Genomic DNA, 27840 nt, shown 5'->3' with positions numbered 1-27840 from the left:
CAGGGACAAAAATGATGTGGTAATACCACCACACAGGCTGCACTTTACTCAGTTAAGTGCATAATGAGGTAAAGGAAAGCAGAAGGGTTTACTTCATTACAAAAGGGCTTACGTCAAGCACTGACTGCATTGCACGACCGCGTGTGTGTGTGCGTGCGTGCGTGCGTGTGTGTGTATACACTTAAATGTATTCAAGTACTCAGCCAATTGGAAAATGACAGACTGTGTTTTGCTGTTAAGGCTGTGGATGCCTTTAGTTTGGCATGGAATGGATCTCTCAATGAGTTGTGTAGGTTTCAGATAACTACCAGTTTGTTTAGGACAGCTCAGGAGCAGACGCTTTCATGCAAAAAGAAGAATCAGAAATAATTTGCAGAAATTTGACCTACAAAAAACATTTTTTGCTCAGAGCAAAGAAAGGGGGAAAAGGCAGAGTACACCCCAGGAATTATTCCTGCTAAAAGTGGCGATACTAGCTACTGATGCCATGGGTGTACTTTTGCACAGAAGAACATTACATCTATAGATACAGTTTGTCGAGTGAATCATTGAAAAATCACATTTTCTTTGTGGTGTTATCATGTATCACCGTGCAGACGTAGTTCAAATTTAAAAGCAAAAAAACAAGTTGAATTCCATTTGAGAATGAGCTGCTCGTCTGAGATGTCTGCAAGAGTAAAACAAGGTTTAAATCACAATTCATGGCCCTGAAAGCAATATATTAATAACTAATTAATAACCAACTAATGAGGAATACAAAGTGCAGCTAAAGAACCAGTCAGAAGCACAAGGTGATAAAATGGCACGCAGCCATATGTGAAATATTTCATGTGGGATGTTTTCTAGACAAGTGCAAAAGATTAAAAGGCCATACCTGCCAGGTTAATGTGCTTTTGCATGTTAAAGGAGGAAGAACTCATTTCCCTGTCATTACATTATGAAGCAGTGTTGTACTAACCATAAACATATCAACATGCTACATAATGCGATGTATTAAAGAGGCCCAACCTTCACATTATGAGGCTGCTTACTGATAATGAATACTTTTACTGTTGCAGAGCCAAACTGGCCGGTCAGTTCACCATGTCTGCAGCGCAACGTGTAAATAACTGCATGAAGATTCCACAGTAATTTTGGGAAAAGCCCACCTAGGGAGGGATTTACCTCCCTGCTGGTAAAGATAAGTCAGGTTGACTTGTATTGAAATAAACATTTGATGGTAGCAGCATAACGCTCCCAGGATTCTTGTCCAACCTCAGGTCTGATGAGTGTGATATGAAAGCACAAATAATAGTCTCTCAGAGTTATAGTAATGATAGTTTCAATGTTGGCAGTCTACGGTGTTGCGAGGCATCCGCACAGGGCGTAGCAGTGATGCATCAACACAGATTGGAATATCTATGGAAGCAGGCAGGTGGAGACTTGAGGCTTTTATTATATTAACTCATGCAGTAAAAATGTTTTCTGTTATTCGCCCAGTCTTAATGCATTTCCCACCAAATAATTACACGGAACAAATTTATGGTATTTACTTTTTTGATTTTTGGCATGCTAATGAGCCAGACCAGACCACTTGTTGCTCACAAAGCGCACCGGTACTGAACATACAAACAGTAAAATAATCCTATTTTACCTCAGACACACAGCCAGACGCTGCTCTGGCTCAGCCGTCCCGGAAATGATTTCTCTGCTTCCAACTCTGCTAATAAGAGCTCGAACTGCCCCCCCACATCCTGAAATATGGACAAAAGTGGTTGCGATACAAAACACCCTTTTTTGCAGTTTTCTTGCAAAATCTCAAGAAGCTCGGTCTGTATATAGATTATACAACAAAGTCACATCTGGAAAATTTGGGAATTTCTGTTGTTTTTTTACCCATTGAGCTCCGTGTAGAGACCTTTAAATTTACTGTCACCCTGAAGCAACTAGCAGTGGGAGTGAAGGAAACCCACTGACCTCTACATGCTGGTATGGTAAATAATTATACTGTCAGCACCTACACGGGTATTTTGGTAAACAGCTTTGGCTGTGCATGTTGGCCTTTTGTCTACATGTGAACTGTGTTTGAGGTCAAAGCAGAGAAAAACAAAATGTTCAAAAACTCAGTTTCAGTGCTTAGATGTGGACGAGGAAAACCAAGATTGTGTCAGTCAGTTGTTGCCCACTAGTGTCCCGTGTCAGCTGCAAAGGGATTATTACAAATCGCTTCATGGGGATTTTGAATGGATGGACAATCTTTGGAATCTCTTAGCATTCCCATGTTAGCTCAGGGCAGTTGTGCAACTGGAAAGTTGGTGGCTCCAGTTTCCCCAAACACTTCCATTGAAGTGTGAATGCTTCTGTGTGTGAATGAGATGCTTGAGACAGAATTACTGGTGTTTCTACTTTTGATAGGAAATATTCCAAACAAATGCAAACAGACGACTCTTAAATGGGATACATACACCCATGCCATTGGACCGCAAGTCTTTAATAACGCCCCCAAAAATCTCCATACAAAAGTATATGTACATGGTCACTTAATGAACTGTATGGTTATGGAAATGATCTAATATGCTTCACCTTTTAGTTTTAAATACAATAAACCCCAACAATCAGCAAACACGGTACTGCATCGGGAACACGACGTGCGCCGCCAGTGGAAAGTCCATCTTCATCAAGGCCAGCGGTGCAAAGCAGCTGTCCAAGTCTGGACCCGGATACTGGTTATGACATCAGTCTACTACGTTTGACAACATTCATGAGTGAATTCAAACTAAATATTGATTTCTTCACACACACAGTTGCTGAGAGACATAAATAATGCAAAAACTGAATACCAGTGCAAGAAAGCGTTGGGAGCAGGGAGACGCTAAATCACAGACGGTGGGATTGAGACACTCGTTAACAGTTAGAAGAGAGCCTGAGTGACATTCCAACAGACGACGGACACGCAGTGACAGGTTTTGGTCTACTGAATGTAAGAATCAGCGGACATGTCGTTAAATTTATGCCGATGGGGGACGATAAACTTAAAAGGTAAAAGCTGAGAAAAAAAAAAAGACACCGTATCCCTGCCAAGATCTGAGAGCTTCGACCTGCCACTCTTAAGATCCTCATTTAAGACCTGAAGGAGAAACTCGAGCCCGTGAGGAGAATGACGACTGGGGTCAGCCTGTCGAAGCCGAGGAGATGCAGCGTGTCACAGTTAACAAGTCTCTGACTGGGCTACGGGTTCCAGCTCCCACCTCGCTCTGTGGTAGCAGAATACTGCCGTGTCCTTGGGGTCATTGGAGGGATTACTCCAACTGTGATTGTGTGACTATGGTGACATGCTGATGTGAGGTGTGTGCACACTCACACACTTACTTCCAAGTACTCCCTCTTGCAAGTGCCCACTGTCATACACCCTGAATGAAGGCTCGGGAAGCATTTTAACAGTTGCTTGTACAGTCAAAGGTGGAATTACTGGGACATCCGACTCTCAAAAAGAAAAAACGCACTAATTCAAAAGACTAGCAGAGTGATCAGGAGGGAGCTGTGGAGGTACTGAGCTGCACTCTGGCTGTGGATCTAAAAGGAGGCAAGGTCAAGACTGAGCGTTATTTTACTGTAGTGGTCCCGTTTACTGGAACAACAGAGGGGGGATTAGTTAAACTGAGGCTAAATCCTTCTGTGAATCTAAAAGGTCTTAAAACTGTTTTCAATTTGTTTGTAAAACATATTAAAGTTTGCATGAACAGTAAGAGCAGTGCTTGTTGTCCCAGTACTTGCACTTTCAACTGCTTCTTATTTAAATGTTTATTATGGAAATGTTTACAATAAGTGCAAATTGGTTGTTTTTCCAGAAGAGCTCCTACGATGTTTTTATGCTATGGTTAAGGAGCGAGCGCCACACATGTCCTCCAAGCCTCGCATTTTTTCCAAAAGCATCTGTGCAAGTTTCCTGCCTTCGTCTCTCCTCGGGTCCTCAGCCTTACTTCTCAGAGTTCTTGCGTGGCCGACGAAAACTGGACATGTTCTCATTCAGTGCATAGATTCGCCTGGAAAACTCCTCGAAGCCAGCCATGTCCAGCTCTCCCAGCACTTGTTCATCACACTCCACAGCTACGGCATGGTCTACGGGGATGCAACGGTAGTCATCCAGCCGGGCTTCGTCTGCTAATCCCAAGCCCATCCCCAGACCTAAACCAGTGGCCTCTGTGCCCATGATCTCCTCAGCTTGTTCCACTGAGCAGCGCAGCTCTGGGATCAGGCTGATGGGCGCCTGTTCTAATACTAAGGAGCCATTCATGGCACCTGGGTGCTGGGCAGTGGGCATCGTTTCTTCATCAGTGTCCTGCACTGCAGAAGAGTTTGGTATCATTGAGCTGCTGGACGGGTTCTCCTCCATCTCATCACTCTTGTTCTCTTTATGTCGTTCGCTCTCTCCTTCAGCAGTTTCACGTCCTTCTGCCTCCACCGCTGTGCCTCTAGCCTCCTGCTTCTCTTCCTTCTGCTCTTCCTCCACAATGGTTTCCGTATTCGTGGAGAGGTCAAGTGGGGCCTTGCTTGGATCAAGGGAGGATGACAGGTGTGTGGGTGATGGTGACGGCGAAGGCGGTGCCAGGCCAACCTGGGACTTTCCCTCACTGATGGCTGTATTGTAGCTGGGTGGAGGGGTTGCTGGCTTGTATTTAAGCTCTGCTTCAGCCTCTGAACTCGCTCTGTTCCTCAGGCCTCGGTCTGGGGAGCTGGTGTGGCAGGGATAGGCCAGCTCAGAAGCTGCAGACACACCGAGCTGAGACTTGGTGGGCACTGGGATGGAGCTGGAGACATGATGTCGGTCACTGTAAGGAGTAAAGAGAGACATCGAATAAGCAAAGACATTTAAAAAGCTACAATAACAAAGTGCCTCTCTATATAACGGCACCATATTTAAGATGAAATATAGAGCTGTGCTCAGAGGTTTACATGCACTCATCATTGGCGTGAATGTCATGGTAACGATTTCTTCCTTTTTCCAGGGAGGAATAATTGTACACTGTACACCTTTAATGACAACTGCTTGAGCTTGGATTCATTTTCTCTGATCCGCACGGTCAAAAGTACACAGGCCTACACACACACTCACTTAAATCTTTTTAGCACTTGTGCTGAAGGTTCAAACATTTAACCAAAGCTAATTTAACCAATACCAAGGCCTCTCAACCTGTTTTTAGTGAACATGATTGATTTGCAGTTTCTCTTTGCCAGCAAGCATCAAAGGGATTTGTTTGACCAAGATCAGGAGATCTAAGAAGAATGAATGACTTGCACAAGTTGAAAAGGTCTCTTTTTCTAAACAACTGCTGATTCCAAGATCATTAGATCAAATAACTGCATGCAAGTACATGTTAATTGGATGCGTCTCCACTTTTCTATGCTCTGGAAGAAACTGTCACCTTCAGATAAGTGAATGAGGCCAACATTAAGCTTGTGGAAGGGCCTGACCTCGTTGAAAAATTGCAGCCTATTTTTACAAGCAGAGTCTGTTGTAGGAAACCTGGAAAAAGAATGACCATGACTGTATGTACTGTAAACCTCTGGCCACATTTATCGTAAGCAGGGTATTTTAGAGTGAAGAGGCTGTTGCATAAATGTGATATTGTCAATGAAAACGTCTGCAGGCCATCAACTAACAACACACAATTTTGTTAACATATATGCAGCCAGGTCAATTCAACAACGGCCAGTGCAATCTCCCAGAGCAGAGGATTCTGAATGAGCGGACCTGATGATGAAGTGAGCAATCTAATGCCACAAGTAAAGCATATAGTTATGGAAGAATCAAATGACACCACAACTTTCAGTCCTGAACTTTTATCATTGCTCCTCTTTAATAAATCCAAACAGTATTTTTCAATGTCAAAAGACGGTTTTACACTGACAGTTTGTTAAAATCTGTTATAACATATTGTTCGTATTTGTAGCAGATCAAAGATCAATTCTGCAGCCAACAGAAGAAAGTGGGAAATCCTAAGAAGTCTTTCCCCTGGTCCAGGAGAGCAGCAGCTGCAGCTCTTTGTAGGTCACTTCCCCTCACACCATTCAGAAAACATTTGTGCAGTCTGTGAGAGCACTATGCATTCAACTTCTGCTTGCTGGAAAAAGCAGCAGGCGCCGACCCAAGTATGTCAGACATTTTCTTCCATCACAGATAACAGTCTTCGGATCGCCCCGCCCATGAACTGGAGCCATAAATCTATTTAAACAGGCGCCTCGCCGCTTCTTCCGATAGCCAAGGCCACGTATACTCTGCTAAAAATGACCGTTCTGGTGCAGAATAGCTGGGGTTAAAGCTGAAGCAGGACCTTCCTGTGAATCGAGGGTAAATCTCTGATCAGTCAGACATGGAGTCGTAACAGACGTCCTTCCTGTTGCTGACACTCACCGAGGAAGTCTTCTTTGTAACATTTGACATCAGTAATGACAGCACTGGCTGACACGTGCGTTACCCAAAAGTCTGATGGACAGTTTCACCACCAAACCCGTGACAGCTTGTAAAAAGGACCTTGGGTCTGACCCTCTCAGGCACCCTGCCAGGGTGGTCCTGACAGGGTTCACGGGCAGGACACCTCGCTAAGCAGAGTGGAGAAGCTCGTCTAGTTTTAAGAGAAACGTGTCAAACTTCAAAGTGCCTGTGATGCAGTAAATGAGAAACATTCACAGTCTGAAGCTCCAGTATGAAACTGCTTATTGTAACAACCTGGAGATACTGTCCCTCATGGCTCACATTTAAGCTAATTGGAGGCTTACGCGGAGATGTAATGTTGGATCGTCAAACAAGGCCAGGTTTAAAAAACAATAAAGGGAAGAGGTAATGACGTTATCCAAGTGTGGTCGACAGGAGCTAGGCTCTGCTTTACTTGGCAGTACAGGTCAACCAGAACACATCATCTGCTACAACTGCTCTCCTCAAACGGCCACATGGTCAGTCCTGAGGCAAAGCGTATTCGGGCAAATTGGAAACAATGTGCTCTTTACCACCTAATTTTCTGGAAACATCAATAAGAAGAAGGAACAGAGCGAGAAGCTGAATGATTTGCCATCTCAAACACTTATCTGTAACTTTCCAAATGGAACCATCCTGGCCTCCTTGGAAGCCAGTTCAAAAAAAGATTCAAAACCTGAACCAGTGGAAACGCATAAAGACAGATGCCGTGAGAAGTCTTTTTCCATTTAAGTAATTGGAAAATGTTGTTCAGACTGAATTGTAATGCACATTTGGAAACTGAAGAAGACTGAGTAAAAATCGGAAGATTTCCGCGCATCATTTATAACAAGCTAATAAACGATTACTGTTTTCTAGTTTGACCGATTGATGTCTGTTCGGCAGTGGCTGATTAGAAGCCACTGACTTTAATTAGTATCGCTTATTTTCTTCCAGTCCTCCCTCCAGCTGGCTCACCATTCAACCTGCCTGCCCCGATTTCTTCTATGCCAGAGAACAATGCATTATTGACACTGGCATAAAATCACACAGTCACCATACAGTCTTTTACAGAATGAGGAGTTTTGTATTTGGACCGTGTTACTTTGTTCCACTCAGTTTCAAGGTTAGGCTCCTATTACTGTCATTACTTGTGTCAAATTGTGCGGCAGAGTATTAGCAACAGAGGAGACTGGGTGTGTCGGGGAGGAAGCCAGCCAAGAGAACCTACGAGCAGGAATACATTTCTCTTTTTCGTACAACATTTTAACTGTTATAGCTATTTTGTGCTATTTAATACTGGCAATTAGGTTAAATGTGTATGACCATATGTGAGAATGTGTGTCGATTAATCGTGCCATGAAAACACTTCCTAAAGCTGTCTGGAAAAGCCGGAACTTAAAGTGGTCATATTTAAATAATGCCAAGTGCTTATAGTAAGCAGCACAGGACAATTATGTCCTGTGCTGTGAAATGGATCCAGAGCTTATTATGAGTGTTTGCACATAGAAGGAGTGGTGTTAGAAGCATCTGACCAATCACAAACATAGATAAGACTTGGAAGGAAGTAGTGTCTATGAATGTGTATCTCTTACTGGTACTCACTTAGATCCTCTCTAAAAACTCTAGACCCTGCTGTCTGTGCACAGAGTCTGTAGTATATGAAGATGTACTCAGGTAAGAAGTAAACTGCCTTTGCAGTGCAGTAAACCAAAGTTCTGCTTTATAGCACTTCCGTTTAGAGTTACTATATAAAAATATCAGAACCACAGTTAACCTGAAATTCAACAGTTTTGTAAGAGAACGTCAGATGAGTTACTAACCGCGGGTGACACACAGATATTCTTCCACGCCTCGGAGCTCCTTTACCTCTGTTTAAACATATTTCAAAGTCAGATCACATACTTTTTTGGGCTTTTTCCCAATAATAGTGAAGATGATGCTGGTGGTAACTTAGAAGTGCTGTCATTACATAATGCAGCTCTGACTCCATTGTTTACAGTATTCTCTGTAGTCTGCAGCACGTGAAGGATCACAGCAACCTGCCAACTGAATGCATTGCTGGAACGTATATACAAACTATTATTGTTTTACATACAGTATAAACACCAATGACACCATCTTTTCCTCTTTTTTGACACAATATACATATATAGTATGTATATATAGAGTACTGGCCTCCACGTGTACACCACTTATGAAGATGAGATGCTGTAATCTAGACTTGAGGTCTCAAACTTTCTGTGCAGCTTGGACTCATACGAGGAGCTTGACATTTCACGCTGACTGGAAGAAGACCTGTTGCTCCCTAATGTATGCTGTGCAGCTCCACAGTTAGCACAAGCTGCTCACCTATAGGAGACATTTAAGTCTCACTGGGCCCCATCCTCAAACAAACTACACATTATAAAGGCTACGAACAGGCCTCTGTCTAAATCATCAAGCCGAAAACTTGACTTGCCAAGCCAGAAATAGCTGCCTTCCCTCTTAAGCGTTTTGCCTTCTCTCTTCCTTTCCACTGCTGTTGTCAAACCTGGCACATTTCAAGGCGATTGAGGAATTTGGTGAGTCAAGTCTTTTTACTGTCTAATCCCCTGACAGGCTTCACAACACGCCCCCGATCATATCCAAATGCTGCTATGGCGTCACAGGTTTTGGGCCAAAGCTAACAACAGCAGATAAGACTTGTGCGTTTGATGTGGTTCAGGGAAATCCCTGTGAAACGACTAAAGTAAACATGACTAAAAACCTGATACGTGGTATGGAGGAAGCTAAGTTTTCTTTTTGCTTTATTAGAGTGGCTCTTATTGACTGTCTGGCCTTTGAAGACAGACTGACCACAGCACAGCATGTGGAACAAAAGCTGAGAACATCCTCGCACTACTCAATGGTGCTGATGTGCTACAGAAATTACAAAGACAAAATCTGCAACGCTGATATACTGCGTATGCAGTATGCATGTTGCTATCGTCTTCCTGTGATCCAGTCCCCTCAAAACATCAGTACTCTCTACTATTTATGACGAGCAGTGTACAAACTCCACTTATGATGCATAGAAAGCCTGGGTTGGGTCAGTGGCTGTCAAACTCAGGTGTTTGGGCCACAGACGACCACGTGGGGAGGGGTATCTATTAGGGGTGCAACGATACACAAAATTCACAGTTCGGTTCAGTTCGATACTTTGGTGTCACGGTTCGATATTTTTTCGATACAAAAAAATGTTCATGCTTTTTTAATTTGTCATTTATTAAAATTATAAATATATATTTTAACTCAAAAGTACAGTTTTTAAATTTAATGTTGCTGAAACAACAAAGTAATAAAAAAAAAAAAATCTATCTGATCGAGGAATCACTCATCTTTGGAAAAGAGAGTTTATTACAGAGAAACGGCTCTTTCAAAATAAAAGCTCTACTATACGCTTCTTCTGGGCTATATTCTCAGCAGCATATTAAACATATCAGGTCCCCATAAGGAGAATCCTGTGCTAACGGCTGTCTAAATGACTCGGGTAAAGTTTGTAGCATGCGTGCTTGTTGTTTTTGTCTGCTTCCACTTGTCTTTGCACTAGGATGATGTCGGCGTAAATGTGCAGTCATATTCGTTGTGTTCCCACTAGTGCTGTCAGCGTTAATCTGAAATGACGTTAACGCCACAACACGGCAAATCTCCGTTAACGAGCTACCGCGGATCGCCCCGTGCGTGGGGCTGGATGGCCAACACGTTAACGAGCTAACTGCGCTAACGCACTAGTTCCCACCCATGTAATTGAGCATTGCGTGGCACATCCGACATACTGTTTTACTTTAGTCCATGACAGGCTTACCTTCAGGGTCATACTTCACATGAAAACCAAAATAGTTCCAAACGCCAGATCTGAATGAGGGTGGGGGAGGTTCAATTAGCCATGTTGCAAGGAGAGCTTAACTTCTGTCTCGCTAGCTTGCCCTGCGCTCAGTGGATCTGCACTCGACAGTGCAGCCTAAGCGGAGTAGTGGAACGCAGATCCACTGAGCGCTCAACACAGACAGCATCGTCAGAAGAAAAGTTGATAAAATAAATTAAAAATTTTGTATTGTTCATACATATGCGTACCGAACCGAAAGCACTGTATCAAACGGTTCAATATCGATACGAGTATCGTTACACCCCTAGTATTTATATTTATCTTACATATTGTCAGAATGTAAGATATTAAAAAACCAAAACAAAACGGTATCACAACTTTTAAAAAAAGGTGAGAGAAAGATAAAATGTATTCCCAAATGAGGAGGAATGGATGCTTGGAAAACACGAAAAAGGAAACGTTCTGGAGTTCTTTCAGAATGATCAAAAATACAGCAATTCCACAGAGAACCTGTCAAGCTTAACGTCCCTTACAAATGCTTATTTTAGGTGTATAACTCAAGAATTTCTCTTCCTTTTTTTTGCACTGACAGGAGCGCAGCTGTCTAAATATTACAACCCTCTGTGTACTTCATGCAACACAAATCCTTTTGCTAACTTCAGTCACTGTGGGGTTTGGGGAAGATTCACATCCACCAGCTGTGGCGTTGAATGTGCATGGCTAGGCGCCCTGCCACACCTTGCTTCCCCCACACACGTGTACGTAGCCCTGCTTCCAGGCAGAGTGGGATTAGGACCCTGTGAACTTCTGCCAGGCCCTCAGCGGATGCGGAGCGGCAAATGGGACCATGTTGAATGTGTTTGCTTTGATGTCGACAGACTGCGTAGTTTACAAAGAACTGGTTTCTGGTGCTGTCTCTATATGCCTCTCGATAATAGATTCACCATTTTCCCACTGCTTCCCATCCTTCAGCGAGATTAGAGGACAAAAAAGAAAAAGAAAAAACTATACTGCTCATTTTTCACCAGGGCTGCATTGTATATACTCTGACATGTTATGATGTGTTTCTGAGAGAGAACTGTTTGGAAATCTATTAAGATATGATCAGCAGTTTCCCAGATGAGCATCACGAAGCCCACTGTATAAAAACACGCATTACACGCATTCTTTCTGCTTTTCCATTCGGTCTGTATAAAATATCCAAGATGAACCCACTATGCACCCGTGGTGTGGGTATGAATTATTTCTATATGTAGGAGGCAAATGTTTCCAAATCTGTTCTGGAAACAGTTCCCTCTGTCATAGCCTTCACCACATCATTCTTGTTTGGATGTGTGGAAGGAAGAAAAAGGTGGCAAAGATGAGGATAGGCAGCTGATTAGCCTGCCTCTCACAGGCTATATAGCAAAATTACCTGCAGCTGTCACGTAGCCTCTTAAAAACATCCATATTTCATAAGCCGAGTCCCAGCTCCAGGCATTCCATCTGAATTCAGCCTTTTTAAACCCGGCAGGAAGAAGAACCGGAACTGGCACGGATAGAAAGCAACAGTGCGTCCAACAAAGCTGTACTTTTATGACAAAATGTGTTGGTCAACTTATTAACTAACACAAATTAACAAATAAAATGTTGAAAACATACATGTACTCTTCTTGCTCAGATCAAGGACCAATAAAGTTTATTTTTTCAAGCAGCAGTCAGAAGTTGACAGATTTGTTCATTCACACCACTTTACAGAGGATTCTTTCATCAACAGAGCCCTGTGTCAGGCTGGACTTTCATCTGGGCGAATCCAAAAAAGACGGAATGTTCCATTTATAGAAGTTATACAAGTAACATTACATCAGTGAAATACTGGAACGTTTGTCTTATGACTACACTTTGAGACAGTGGGCATATACATTGTTACTAAGCTGCTTTTTGCTGTTTTAAGATTTTCATTTTTCCTGTGACTTACTGCGGTAAGGGTAACAGTAGGCTACAGAAGTTACTTAAGCAACCATTTATTTAGCTGGGGGCGCTTAATTTAGGTGGAACACCTAATGGAATGATTAAAGAATGAATCTAGTTTTGGGAACGATTTTTTTGGGAGGCCTACAATTTGTTTTTATTCATTCCACAATTAGAAGAGGAGGCTGTGGTGCTCACAGGGACTGGTTTCTATTTGCGAAAGTCAGAGCAGAGGCAGAAAATCCGAAGAAAGAAACTAAAAAGTAGAAACTAATAAACTAAAAAGATTTTTGTGAAATGTAAATCCAGTGAAAATCTAAGGAGCTTGGAAAGAAAAGTGGATTTCTTCAGGTTTCTCGGAGACGTTTCAGCTCCCATCTGAGAAGCTTCTTCAGTTCTAAGAGCTCGGTGGAGAGTCCGAGGTATTTAAGCCCTGATGGGAGTTGCTCCTTAAGAGGGTCCCCGACCCACTATTGATCATGTTCCTCATCATATAAGGCAATGTGTGAAAACGGGTGTGGTCATTATCAGCAGAGGTTTCAGGGGACACCACTTTGAGACAGTTTCTGACCATTAAACTGACCTCACAGCCCGCTGTTCACCAGCGGTGCCAGCTTCAACTATGCAAACACAAACACTACGTTAGACGAACAGAATCGACTTCTTTTATTTGGTTTCTCTGTCCAAAATGTGAACATTGGCATCCTCGAAAGACTGACCCAATGTTGTTCCGTCCATTCTGCTCACCCTAGCTGGTGTCTGACCTTCTTTACTGTGCATCTCTGCTGATTGGATGAAAGCCCAGTTGGGACAACCACATGTTTAAAGAGCTTTCTTTACATGCGTTCCTTTTCTTTCCCTTCTGCCTCAGAGGGGACGTTTTCTGCCCGGTGATGCAGAGTCCTGATTACTCCAAGTTTATGTTCCGGAGGGTGGTGGGAGTCAAAGAGTCGATACTGGTCTGCGTGTGTGGGCTTCCGATAAACTTCAGCATTGACGTTTCCATTCTCCTCAGTGTACACAGCACAGTGCAGAAATGGCAAACTATTATTCTTTGTATGGTGAATTTTATGTTTCTATTCACTGAGTTGATGTGAACAGTGACGGATTCTATTTCTTGGGTTTTGATTTGTCATCAACGTATTTGTACCAGTGGTAAGGTACTGTCCCTTCAAAAGAGCAAAGAGCCTCACTTTCCACTTCCACAAGGTTTGCCACAGTGGGTGACACAGGGGAGCCCGTGGCACATCCATGTTTTTGTCTGTAGAAACCTTTATTGTATTTCCACAGCATGTCTTTATCCTGTCTTCCTTCTCTCTCCCCAACCAATCACAGCAGATGGCCCCGCCCCTCCCTGAGCCTGGTTCTGCAGGAGGTTTCTTCCTGTTAAAAGGGAGTTTTTCCTTCCCACTGTCGCCAAAGTGCTTGCTCATAGGGGGTCATGTGATTGTTGGGTTTTTCTCTGTATGTATTATTGTAGGGTCTACCTTACAATATAAAGCTCCTTGAGGCGACTGTTGTTGCGATTTGGCGCTGTGTAAATAAAATTGAAATGAAAAATTGAAACTGAATATTTAAAATATTTGGTTGTAAGGCAGAGGTCTAACAGTGATGGGGGGTAAAGCTAATTCTGTTTTCTAAGGCGCTGTCTTGCTGTAGTCATTTTCTGACCGTCTCCACTGTCTCAGTTTTGGGACTGCAAGTGAAGAGTGAGACCACAACAAAGGGCTCTATGGTTTCATCTGGATCCAGTGTAAATGTCTGAGTTTCTGATTTGGTCTTTGAACTGAAGAAGCTTCTCGGATGAAACAGCATCAAACTCGTCTCTGAAACTCGTAGATAACCATGACCTGTAAGGCTGGGAACCCACACCAACATAAATCCAGTGGAGTTGAGTCCCAGAACATAAACATGGACAGCATACCATTGTAGGTTTCATTTAAATATATACATATTTATGTCTAATATCTGTTACAATTTCCTGTTGTACTCTGCTGTATTGAGTAGCTAAATGGCAAAATATCAAAACTTAACTAAAATAGTTTTGCTCAATATGTACGAGAGGTTTAAAGACGACTTAGTGTTGTGGCACGCCATCAATTATTAGTCTTCAGAGGTGCCTGTAGGCAGACAGAGTGCGCTTCCAGTCTTTGTGCTAAAATAAACTAATCAGCTGCTGGCTGCTTAATATTTACTCTACAGAAACGAAAGTGAACATCAATCTAGTTCGTACATATTTTCTCCAAATGCCGAACCATCTAATCGCTGTGGCAACATAGCTGAAGCTCTATATCTTCTGACAGTGCTAATGACAGATAAATCTGTAACATGTGTTTGTGGCTCAGTGCTGCTCAAAATGATGGGAACGGCAGTTTCTTTCACTCAGCTGATGGCTTCTGAGTCAGTACAGAGCAACTCCTCTCTGTCACTGTGGTCTCGTTGTCACACAAGAGCGTGGCTGTGGAAAACCGCTGCAGAAGACTTCCACTTTCTTTAAAACCTCCCATGCGCTCGCGCACACACAGCTTCAGGGTTAGCAGACCCACGCTTTCATCTCATCTGTCTTTGGGCTCTTCCACTTCCCGTGAAGATTTTTTGGGAGTGGGACAGAGTTGAGAGCTCGAGCTTTTCATGGCGTCTTTCCTTTCAAAACAAAAGATTATTCAATTAATGTGTGTAATACACATTTTCCCCTTTGCTGACCCTGGGAGAGGAGATCAAAGACAGCTTTGTCTTTTATAGGGAAGTGGAGCTGAAGTCTGATGGAGACCAACTCTCAGGTTTTAGTAAAGGGTTACTCACAGGCCATAAGACTGGAGCAGAGATCTAAGCATTCCAGTAGACAAAGTAGCTGCTGTAAAACTCATTACCCACCCCTTCTTTTTTAGATGTAGGGGAATGATGATGTGCAGGGACGTTACATCATCATAACTTAAAACAAAGTATTCTTTCAGCAGCACTTTCAAAGTCTTTTGTAAATAACAGTCTATGTGACAAACCAAGCGCAACGAATGGCTGCATCAAATCTTTATTTTCATTTCCTACTAATGTGCCGACTACTGCGCTGTATATTCTGTATTAATCTGTTGTTTAAGGCAGCGGCCCCCAACCATTTTTGTGCCACGGACCGGCCTTTAAGGTGTCGCGGATAAATACAACAAAATAAAACCGGTACCAAAAAAAAAAAGACGATTTATTCATAACATGCGGGAAAAGAGCCAGGGAAATCAAGTTAACGATAAAAACCCTGAAAACCATAAATGTCACACCCGAGCCTCAACTCTTGCGGCCCAGTACCAAACGACTCACGGAGCGATACCGGTCCATGGCCCGGGGGTTGGGGACCGCTGGTTTAAGATACAAAACATGAATGGCACTATTGCTGATTAGCTGACTAATTCAAAAGTAGTCTGTTTGTTTTTGGCAGCAGTGCTACTATTAGCCTACTTTAGCCCATTTCATGGTTAAAATCACTAACAGGGACAAAAGTGTTTGTAAGTGAGAGTGTTGAAAAGTGTCAGACTGAAGACTTTGTCCTTTTTCTAATAGTTCAGCTTTTGAAAAATGTGCTGGTCATTACTTATGTAAATTGGCAGCTTGTGTGTTTAGAAATGTGTGCGTTGTTAGCAGATCTCCAGCAAAAATGTCTACTCCAAAGTTAGCGTGTTTGAGACTGTCCATGTCCATTTGCCCTGCTTAGTAAACTTTACAAACTATTAACTTGGAGCATGGCCTATACTTTGAATTTAGCTAAACACAGCTTGCGTGTGAAGCTGCATGTGTCGCCTGCAAACACAGAGCAGATTTCTGAATCATCTTTAGCACCCACTGTAGAAGGTGTCTGCGTCATTCTTACCATCGCACCATCAGCCCATGTTCCAGGAAGTTCTTCAGGTTGGGTAGTGTCTGCTGCAGGTCTGGGGTGGTCAGTCCATGTTGATATCTCAGCTGCAAGACAAGGGAGCCACATGCTGTGTCATTAACTCCTGACAACCTACCACGTTGTACTGAGCCACATGTAACCTTACACGTAGCGTATGGTGGCCGGCACCGTCGCATTTAACTCTGACACATGTGCACAGTCTCCATGTTTACAGGAGATAGAAATATTACCTACAGAAGAAGTCTGCATTCTTTCGCCATGACACAGTACTATTCTCCCCTTCAGACTATTACCCATCTGGACACAGAGTGGGCAGTCTTCCCTGATAACAGGCATGTGCGCTAATATGTAAAGTGTGTGGAAAGACGGGAGATGAGATGCGGGTGGCAAGAAACAGCAAACACGTTACTGAAACATCTGGATGAAATGGGGCAAAGACAGGACATTAGAAAGCCCATTACATTCTCCCATGATCTCTCTGACTTCTATATTTGGCCTTGAACAGTCCCCTCCTTTTAGCCACAGCACTTTATTTCATGATGATACAATCAAATCTTACATTTAAAAAAAAGAAAAAGTTTCAAGGCCACCTTGAACCTCCAGCACTCGTGCCAGAAATATCTCCTCCAACAGTTGAGTGATGTCACAGCAAGCCATCAGTTGTCCCGGGGAGTTTATTTAACCTATATCACTGAACAGCAGAGGAGCATCATGCCACACGTCTAGCTTATATCTCAGAGGCCCCTCTATCACATACACACTGCCTACATCGGCTTACATCTGTTTTGTTTCCACTTGGGTGCCACAGCAACCACTCAAATTTCTTTTTTAAACACTTCTGTGGTGAAGAGATGAAGCGCACATGACTATGACAGTCCACTCACTCAGGATGCACTCAGATGCAGCTCGTTGATATACGAGCACTTAATGGATAAGCGGCCTAACAGAAAAAGGAATTAAGGAGAAATAAATGTTGAGGCCTCTGAGGTCAAAGATTAGATTTACCTGTTTAGCAAAAGAAGAGACAGATGTTTTCAAGGTCGTCAGCAGGCCTTCAGACACATCCATACAAGCTTTTTTTTTTTCTTGTGGTAAATTTTGCTATAGTGGCACAGTAGCCACACCTAACATTTAGGTTTCACAATCCGGTGCTTTTGTGGGGCTCTCTTAAATGAAGTGTGCGAAGTGATTGTGGTTACAAAGCACAATTAAAGAGTGCCGTATTTTCTGCACTAAAAATCCTTCCTAAAAATCCTACTAAACATTTTCTCAAAAATCATCAGTGCGCCTCATGTATGAATTCTGGTTGTGCTCACTGACCTCGAACCAATTTTCTGTGCTACATGGTGCTCAAAACTCTGTCAAAAAATGTTTTAGCATGACTTTGCTAAGCTACGAAGCCGCACCGCTTGATGGATTGTTGGAGCATTATGGCTACCGTGGTCAGGAGCCTCGGGGAGGAATCTTGGTCCTAAACTCCGTCTTCTTCAGGTCCCAAAGTCGAACACTGCGGCATCACTGAGAGTTACAAACTGTCTAAATTCTTTCATCGTTAATAAAATCATCAGCGTTGCTGCTTTATCAGGTGTAACAATTAAGTTTAACATCCAGGCATCCATGAAAACAGAATTTATTACATTTAACAGAGTTAGAAGTTAGCAGGAAGTTAGCTCGCTAGCTTCCACCTAAACATGATATAGCATGTTCTGACTGAGAGATTTCTGAAAGAATTCAAACGTACAGCTCTGCTGTCACTTCCAACATAAATGAAGACAGAAAACTAAACAGCAGTGACGTTTGTAGGGTTACTGAAGTTGGGCTAACTGGTATATAATGATGTGCTACGGGATCGCTAGCGACACAGCTATCCTAGCATAGCGTAAACACAGTGAAGCTGGAGGTTGAACGCTAACTTTTTTTTCCACTTGATAAAAGTTAACGTGAGGGTTCCTGATGGTTAGAGACAAATGCAATCGCATGGCAGGATGCTGTAAACGCACCAAACTTCAGTCAGGAGAACAACTGAGATAATCCATCCACAATACCAGGTTAGTCATTAATATACTGCAACAACATGAGAATAGAGCCGCTGCAGAGAATTCAACATTAATGAATCAATGGTACAGAAGTGGAGGAAGCAAGAAGAATGAGTTGAGGAAAGTTTGACTTATCTGACTGTTTTTGTTTCACTTAATGCGCCTTATAATCTGGTGCGCCTTATGGTCCGAAGAACACGGTACACAATAAAAATTCCCCAAATTATATTTATATGCATTATTTACCCAAAGACATAAGTTTCACTGTATAACCAACAGGAGAGCAGTGAGGCTCTGTAGAGGACTGCTGCACACTCGTCTCTCAGCCCACAACACAGAGACCAGTGGTAACTGTAAGGATATCCATCTGAAGCCAGATTAGGACCCGTAAGCGTTGATGGAGCTGATCTGTTCAATTCTGCGTTTTTCTGTGTTCACTGCACCACATGTCAGGATGATGTGGTACTGTCACCCCACCTGGCAGGTGGACGGTGTGAACACAAGTTGCGGTTTGAAAAGGTTTAAAGCAAAAATATGTTTGGCAGTAGAAGCTCTTCAAATATGAGACACCCAGACAAACACCAAGCGTGGCTCTTGTAAAGCTTGATTAATAGCAAGTAGAGGCATAAAGGCACTGAAACAAAAAGGTCCACTCAACATAAATCCCCTTCAATGTCAACAGCTGCCAGAATAATGTGCACACTGTATGGCATGAAGGGTACAGTATGTGTATGATGGAGTGAAGTGTTTTGCATCAATCTTGCAGTGTGTTTTTGCATGTGTGTGTTCTGGTCTCAAATGGTCCGTGTCTGTTAGGGGAGCACCAGAATCAACAGCTCTGACAGTATCAGAGGGAGGTTTTATCAAACACAGCTCATAGTGGGGGAGTCGGAGACAAGGGTGACACCTCAAAACCCAGCTGATGATGGAACGGTCCAAAACCTACGAGAACAACACAGAGATCCCATTCATGGATCAAGGTAAACATCGGGGTTCTGACCAAGAGATGGTGGAACTGGGTTTGAATCGGTAGGCCAAGATCAATAACACCAACAGATTTAGACCCAAAGAAGAAAAAGCACAGCAATGTCAGCAAAGTGGGGCTGGCTGCTAAATGCTACAAAAATTCAAAACTCTTTCCTACCTCACATCAGTCCCAGAGCTTTAAAAACAAGAAAGCAGGAATCATGAATCAGATATAAATATAAGGTTAAAGCCTTTGTAGAACATAATGTATGTTTTCCTTCTCAGTTAGCATTTTGTTACGCTGCTATCTTTAAAATCCCATTACTTGGCCTGTGTTCTTGAGTGTGTGAAAAACAATGATGTCAAACTACGTGGCTGTAAGTTCGAGTACGTGTGGAGGAGAAAAAGCATGAGCCTGCATTTGGATTTGTTCCTTTTATTGTTTTCCTTATGATTAGAAAGTATGCGACGTACAGCAAGCGGATATGAGCGAATACGAGAGACTGATGGGTGACGTCACAGTCTCGCTCCCAGTGATCTTCAGCACTGTGGAGGCTGTCGTGAGCAATTTAGCTTCTGACGTTTTTGGTCTTGTTTTGTGCGACATACAGTCGACCCCCCGTCTACGCCGTCACTCTACCTGGTGTTCAAATCTTCTTTCTGCGAGGGGCAGCCAAGCAGAAGAAAGTAGGAGCGAACAGCTTGTTTCAGAGGATGAGGGACTGCACCAAGACGTAGTACGATGTAAGAAAGGATTATTACTGAACTGCAAATCATGCAAAACAGCTCTAGTACCATCTGTAGACAAATATATTGTGCTGGAAATGAGCACAGTTGGTATAAATATGTCCGCCCTGAGGAAGCCCATATGTGGTTGCTTTGTATTCTGATGAGGAACATGGCTGATCCTTTATAATGTATGCCTCCTACAAGCCAACGCTGAAGAATTCCAAACTCTACCTGCATGGATATTCACTCAAGCCAAATCTCTGCCAGTGTGCACCAACAACACTTGAGCTAAGTGTGTGCTTGGCAGCAGTGCAGAGCCACCAGTGCTGGGTGACTGCAGCTTCACACTGTCTCTGTAATGAGGTGTTAAACACATTCAGACAGTTTGTAAGGCTGAACGCATACAGCCCTACAGCTGACCCAGCGCTCAGCCAGCCAGACTATCAATATTCATAAACCAGTCTGGCCCTTCCTGGTAGAAGCTGCATTAAGTTTCTCCTCAGGGTTCACAGAGTATGTGTATATATATATGAGTGCTGCTTGTGGCCTTTGTGTAGGGAAGACATTTTTCCTGTAAGCTGGCTTTCAAATATGCAAGCATCAACCCTCTTATTTCTTCTTCTGATCCGCCTTCTGATCTCTAGACACAAACAGAAAATCAAAAATGGAACGTAGAGAGCTGAGAATACTGCAAAAACCCAGCAACAGCGGGCCACAGGCCTGGGATCAGCAAAGCCATGAAGCTATGGCAAAGAGCTGCTGAAGCTAGGTTAAGAAGAGAGGTGGTGATCAGTGAGCAGTGGTGTGGCTTCATACTGAGAAAGAACACTACAGATGTGATGTTTGCTTTGATTGATGGAGACGTATAGAGAAGTTAAGTTGCATTGTGTCTGTGGAGCTAAAGAAAGCATATGATAGAGTAAGACAGGAGCTGTGGTACTGAATGAGCAAGTCAGGAGTGGCAGAAAAGCATGTAAGGCTGGTGCTGCACATGCATGAGGACGGTGAGAGTAACATATGGGTTTAAAGGTAGAGGTGGGACTACATCAGGGGTCTGCTCTGATGTTTGCAATGGTAACTGACAGGCTGACAGACGAGGTCAGACAAGAGTCTTTGTGGAGTATGATGTTTATGTGATCTGCAGTGAGAGCAGGGAGCAGGTGGAAGAGGGCCTGGAGAGGTGGAGGGATGTACTGGAGAGAAAAGAAACCAAAGTCAGTAGATGTGAGACAGACTACATATGTGTGAATGATAGGGAAGGTTAGCATGAAAGCAGTTAAAGTAGCCAAGGTTTATGAGCTGAAATACCTTAGGTCAACCATCCAAAGCAACGGGCAGTGCACAAGAGAGGTGAGGAAGAGAGTGCAGGCAAGGTGGAGTGGGTGAAGATTAGCGTCAGGGGTGAAATGTGAGAGAAGGATAGCAGCAAGAGTGAATGAAAAGACTGGTAGAGAGATCTGCTATGGTGTATGGTTTGAAGACAGCGGCGCTAACAAAAAGGAGGAGGCCGAGCTGAACAAGGCTGAGAGGGTTTGCAGACCTCAGAGGAGGTTTACAGATGTAAAGTAAGAGGACATGAAGAAAGTTGGTGTGTCAGAACAGGATGCTAGAGATATGATGAGATTGACGCAGATGATTCACTGTGGTGACCCCTAAAGGGAGCAGCTGAAACAGCAGTAGTGAGAAAGACCTGATGCAGCTTATTGGCTTAAAGCTGGGTGTTATTTCCAACTCTGTGCTCCATGAAAGCTTCGACTGCAGGATGGAAACACACAGCTAAACAGGAAGGTTTAGATTCTGGTCTAAAAATTCAAACTGTTTTTTGGGAGTGTGTCACTGACACCAAATAAAAAAGGGCTTGTTTTCTGCTGCACACAGCAGGATTGAACTTTTGCGCAAACCAACAGCATGCAGAAACAATATCAGTGTTTCTGTCAGCAAATACAGAGCCGCTCAAACAATTGCTCAGAATCAGATCACTGGGGCTTTTTCAAATGATGACATAGTGAAATCGATCTAGCAAGGGATCTTCGCTGCTACACACAGTGTATGTGTGTACATTCCCTTCAACAAAACCCACTCAGGGCTTTGGAGACTCTGCAGCGCGTCTAGTGGGTAATCAGCCTGTATGACAGCAGGGTTTATTATGAGTGTTTGAGTTTAGAGAACAAATGCAACTGACCCATCACATCTGAGAATTTGGGGACTCATCCCTATTCATCATCAAGATAGAGGAACAGCCCAAAGAATGCAGCAGTGTATACAGGCCCAGCTTGCCAATCCACTGGAGCCATGACCACACACAAACACACGCAAGCTGAACAGGGCTGGTGGGAACCAGTCAGTTTACAGTACATGCCACCCATCATTTGGCAAAATCTGCTTGTTTGCTCTGAACTCTGTAAAGATGCTAAATAAGCACAGTACTAATCACATTCAGATTAAAACCACTAATATGGGTGGCTGCTGAGAATTTTGAGGTTTATTACTGACGACGCGTTGCAGAAACGGTCGCCCAGGTAACTGGTTTCTGAAGTCTGATTTCGAAACCTCAAGAGAAGAAAAAACAAAAGTCACCATATTTAGGTCAGAGAGAGTCAAGTTATCAAGCCTGGTTAGCAAGCTGCATCCCTGGTGCTAAATAATAAACTAATAAAGTACTCGACTTTAACTCATCACAACTAAAACACACATTTCTTGAATGGACTGTACTGCACAGTGAGACATATTATTTATCATGTAACTGTATTAAAATGCTCCAAAAGGCTGCAAAAGTGCAAAGGTGAGAGGTCCAGTTCAGACTCGAATTAGCAAAGGTGACGTCTAGCAAACAGCTACTGCCGACAGTTGAACACCTGTCAGTTACAGCACACTTCACTTTTCCCCTTGGAGTCACCCACCATAAAAGGGTAACTATCTGTAGTGGAACCAGGCTACAAACATGCTTTTCATGTTAAGTTTAACATGATAGTCTCTGGGTTTCACCCGTTTTTCCACTCCAGGAAATGCCATTTTTGCACTAGCATTGTGTTTCAGCATCAGAGGTTGCTATCTGCTGCAGCCCAAAACCTGAACTTGATGAGTTAAAAGGTGAAAGTCTCCAAATGAAACTCTGCAGTATCATATGCATGACTAGCCTGTCCACTGGGGTAAAGCCAGGAACGGTTATTTTACAGAGCACATAGGTTTTACATGCTCCCTGGGGAAGGTAATCAGGGAGCTCATTAGGTCCTATGACAGCTTGTTATAAGGGGGCTAACCAGGGGTTCCTCCCTCCACTGTCCCTGTGGTCAGACTGTGTACAGGATACTTCAGCAGAGGCAGCGAGGCTGACCCAGGCATTCGTTTTCATACTTAGACCTCATATGTTGAAAATTGGAGCTTTGGGAGATAACTTGCCACAGACAATTTTTCAGAGCTGTGCCTTTTCTGGTTAAGATGATTGATTCATGAACAGCTTACATACCAGTGAATTACAAAGAAACAGAGCATACGTAGAAATAATATTACAGGAGCTGGATGATATTTTGGTGTAGCAAAATCCCCTGTAACAAATTATGACCATTAGTGTGGACTAATTTGTTGCAGCGTAATTAAACTGTTCCCGTCACTCCTCTCATCATGATAGATGGAATTCAGTAAAGCCTGCAGTGCTGTTTGTTAAGCCAAAGCTAACACGCAGACCAAGGTTTAAATTACTATTAAAATCTGGTCAATTCTAAAAAGCCCAATGAAACAGTGAAAAAGCGTTACTGTACCTAATGTTGCATTTACCTCAATTCGGACCAATATGGGTTGTGATGCATATGGACCATCCCTCTGTTCAAGTGAGACATGCAATAAAACAGCAGTTTCTTGGCTGATTAGAGCAGCTTTGGGGCAGCTGTGGTGTCTTTTCGGGTCGTTTGGCTGGTGCGTGAAAATCACCCGCCCCACACGCAAGCGCGTGTGTGGCCAGAACTGCTTTGCAGATGATTTTACTGTTCTCATTATAGCTGCTATTATATTAGCATCTGTGTTTTTGTACAACCAGCGCACGCAGTGGCACGTCAAAGTACATTTTGTTCATTTGTTTACAGCGATCCACACATACAGCTCTGAATCGCTTTTCTCTGTTTGCCTTCGTATCTGCTGCAGCCAACGGCTTCAAGGCCGAGTCCAGCCTTGAGGAAATAAACATCTGATTCACCTCAGTGGGCTGCTATGGTGGAAATGTCAGAACACTATATTTACATATGGGGAGATTTCATCTGATATGTTATTTTGATGTTTCAATAAAAAGTTTAAGTCAGGAGAAAGATTACAGCACTGACATTATCTTTGTGGCTAAGCTGCAAAGCCAGGCCGCATAATTTCTTGTGTTATACAGTTTATATTTATACAGTTTGAACCTACAATACAACATGATTTAACCAAGCTCGGCTTGAACTTTGAACATGAGGAAGAAAACAAATTATTCTGGATTTATAACTTTGAAACTGAACCTGAAAGTGAAACTTTCCTAAAGGCACAACTGTGCCTTTACATCCCATTTGAACTTTCCTCTTTGCCATGTTTGCAGCTGTGAGCAACAATTAAAAATAAAAGCAAATGACATTTCTGCTCTTACGTCTTAATAACAACGTGACAAATCTGTGTTGCTGTTGATGCATCTTTTCTTTGTCTTTCTTGGCAACTGCAACCAGACAAGTGCATCGCTAAGAAGTAAGCGCTGAGTCTAAAGTCCTCCGGGAAAGTGTTCGCTGTTACCAGTGTTTACCAGCCACACGCTGGGTTTACCATCGTTGTTGCTAACGACAACGCGTAAAAACAGGCGCTTGTCCGTCCGTAGTGTGGTTATTTTAATTATAAGAGAAAGAGAGAACTTTTAGAAATTAATATAGCTGCTACAGTGACCATCAAAACGATGAAATATTGCCGTAAACAGTTTATTTTGTGACACCATGAAACAAACGATAGCCTAAAATGAAACGATAGACGTTTTCATATCGTCATCAGATACATATCATCATATCGAACAGGTCTAGTGTGAACCTTTACTATCAGAGTCAAAGGAGCTTGCAAAGAAAAGCGTCTGGACTTCTTTAAGTTACTTGAAGACGTTTCACCTCTCATCCGAGAAGCTTCTTCAGTTCTAAGGTCAAATGGTGGAGAGTCCCAGATATAAACCTAGTGGGAGTATCCCCCCACAGAGGGACAAAAGGACCCCCTGATGATCCTCTAATCGCCTGAGCCAAGGTGTGAAACTGGGTGTGGGTCCCAATCAGCCAGAGTTTCGGGTGTGTTCATTGTGAAACCTGGCCCCACCTTATCATGCGAATTCCTGAGGTCAGATGGCCCAGGATGTGAGTGGGCGTTAAGGCGTCTGGCAAGGGATCTCAAAACTGGATTATAGATGGCAGAGAGTTGGTGTCGTAAACCCCCGCCTCTGTTCAAAGATGGTCGCTCACAGTGGACATAGATGGCTTCTTTCACTCCTCTTTCAAACCATCTGTCCTCTCTGTCCAAAATGTGAACATTGGCATCCTCGAAAGAGTGTCCTTTATCCTTAAGATGCAGATGGACTGCTGAGTCTTGTCCTGTGGAGGTGGCTCTTCTGTGTTGTGCCATGCGCTTGTGAAGTGGCTGTTTGGTCTCTCCAATGTAGAGGTCTGGGCATTCCTCGCTGAGAACCTTCACAGACATATTGCCGTACATTTTGGGAGGAACACCCTTCAACTGGTGCGGGAGTATGAAAGGGAATCAAGGAAACTAGCGGATTATAGGAACCATCTCCGTTTCAACCTAAGATGTAGACAAAGCAGAGTTGTTCCTAAGAGCCTGCGCCTTGGATCCACTGTCAGGGGATACAGAGCAGACTTGATTCTACAGAGAGCACAAAATCACCTTTTAAGTGAAAGGATAAGACAGGTCCATTTCACCATAGATGCCCTCCAGATCAAGATCAGCCAGACCCTGCAGGAACTGGAAATCCTTCTACCCTCTCCAATCTTAGAAGAGGTTTATCAGAAAAACTTAGGAGAGTTTTCTCCAAGCATGACATCCCGGTGCATTTCAGACCCAGCAACACGCTCAGACAAAAACTGGTTCACCCGAAAGACAAAACGCCAAAACACAGACTTAACAATGTGGTGTATGCTGTACAGTGCAGCGAGGAATGCCCAGACCTCTACATTGGAGAGACCAAACAGCCACTTCACAAGCGCATGGCACAACACAGAAGAGCCACCTCCACAGGACAAGACTCAGCAGTCCATCTGCATCTTAAGGATAAAGGACACTCTTTCGAGGATGCCAATGTTCACATTTTGGACAGAGAGGACAGATGGTTTGAAAGAGGAGTGAAAGAAGCATCTATGTCCACTGTGAGCGACCATCTTTGAACAGAGGCGGGGGTTTACGACACCAACTCTCTGCCATCTATAATCCAGTTTTGAGATCCCTTGCCAGACGCCTTAACGCCCACTCACATCCTGGGCCATCTGACCTCAGGAATTCGCATGATAAGGTGGGGCCAGGTTTCACAATGAACTCACCCGAAACTCTGGCTGATTGGGACCCACACCCAGTTTCACACCTTGGCTCAGGCGATTAGAGGATCATCAGGGGGTCCTTTTGTCCCTCTGTGGGGGGATACTCCCACTAGGTTTATATCTGGGACTCTCCACCATTTGACCTTAGAACTGAAGAAGCTTCTCGGATGAGAGGTGAAACGTCTTCAAGTAACTTAAAGAAGTCCAGACGCTTTTCTTTGCAAGCTCCTTTGACTACGATGACCTGGATGACTGAGAACCTTCACAGACACTTTACTATCAGAAGAGCCATTTTTGAGGAATTTTTGATTAAAAAACAAAAGAAAAACTCAAACTTGACAAAGCCTGAAGTACCATTGAGAAAACTGCAACGCACCAAGCCATGTTTTAAACACACACACACACGCCGTCCTGTTTTCAGAGTGGTAACCTCATGACTCCCTTAATGTGATGCATTTCAGGGAAATCTGGAAACTGTAGCGGCAGAAAAAGCTTTTTTACTCTCTCTCCAAACAGGCTTGCTGGTAGTTGGATGTGAACTTAAATACATTACTGGCTTGTTGAAAAGCTAGTATTAGCTTCATACTGGTGTAACTACGGCACCACTAACAAATACCAGAAACCAGCAGTTACACTCAGAAATACCTTCTGGTCTTATCTCCAATTTTTATCTTTTTTTGCTTTTTCCCCTCCTCAACCCCGTTTGCTTTCCATTAAACAGAACGTCCCCTCTGAGAATCTCTTTCTAGCTCACTGGTGGATTAGAAATGGTTGATTATGTTTGGTACAGTATGGTGCTCCTATGATTCCACCCATCTGGCCTATTCTATCCTACACAGTAGGCCCATAATGAAAATCAGCCTGTACAGCCATCAATCATCCACTAAATGAATTATATTGAAACGGTGGGCAGGATGCACGCAAAATGGCCGAGACAAAAGGGCAGCAGATGGGAGTAGTGAGAAAAAGTGACAGTTTCACGGAAGGACGAGCATTTCTAATGTTGTACGTGGTCGTGTTAATCGCCGACCTGCTGTTTTTAGATTCTGCATTTGCGGCTTTGAGTTATCCGACAGGAAAAACGTCAAGTGGTGCAATGCAGGTTCAAAACCTCAACTGTCGTGCAGCACAGCGCACAACATGAAGTCCAAGTTGATTAATCACCAGAGCCTTTCATGTGTCTGAATAAATATACAGAGGAGGGCTGAAAAGTTGTTTTAGTCTGGCTAGGGTCATTCATTCACAACAAAAATTCACTTCCCTTAAGTTCCGAGCAGCTCTCCGGCCTTGAATACACGCCACGGCTATCATCATCCACTCTTTGAGCCAAGCTTAGAATTCATAAACACTGCGAGCGTTTGCTTACCAACGAGAAAGACTTCCCACATCTTTAGAGTTTAAAGAATCACCACCATGTCATACACAACTTGTAAAAAAAAAAAGCATGACTATTTTCTAGCATAAGT

General features: G+C 43.3%; 1 protein-coding gene across 1 annotated transcript in view; it reads right to left on the bottom strand.

The window, feature by feature from the left end:
* Positions 1-2427: 2427 nt before the first annotated feature.
* Positions 2428-27840, bottom strand: part of uvrag (UV radiation resistance associated gene) — a 93892-nt gene continuing 68479 nt past the window's right edge. Inside the window, exons 14-15 of the mRNA XM_084941453.1 lie at positions 16084-16175; positions 2428-4808 (exon numbers count right to left, since the gene is read on the bottom strand). Coding sequence (XP_084797579.1) covers positions 3956-4808; positions 16084-16175 — 945 coding nt within the window. The 3' untranslated portion in view covers positions 2428-3955. The remainder of the gene's footprint in view (positions 4809-16083; positions 16176-27840) is intronic.

Source organism: Perissodus microlepis, chromosome 10 (genome assembly GCF_051167445.1).
Source record: "Perissodus microlepis isolate ML-2025 ecotype Zambia chromosome 10, ASM5116744v1, whole genome shotgun sequence".
Classification (NCBI taxonomy): domain Eukaryota; kingdom Metazoa; phylum Chordata; class Actinopteri; order Cichliformes; family Cichlidae; genus Perissodus; species Perissodus microlepis.
The sequence above is the reverse complement of the archived record's forward strand: the minus strand, read 5'-3'. Positions and strand labels throughout refer to the sequence as shown.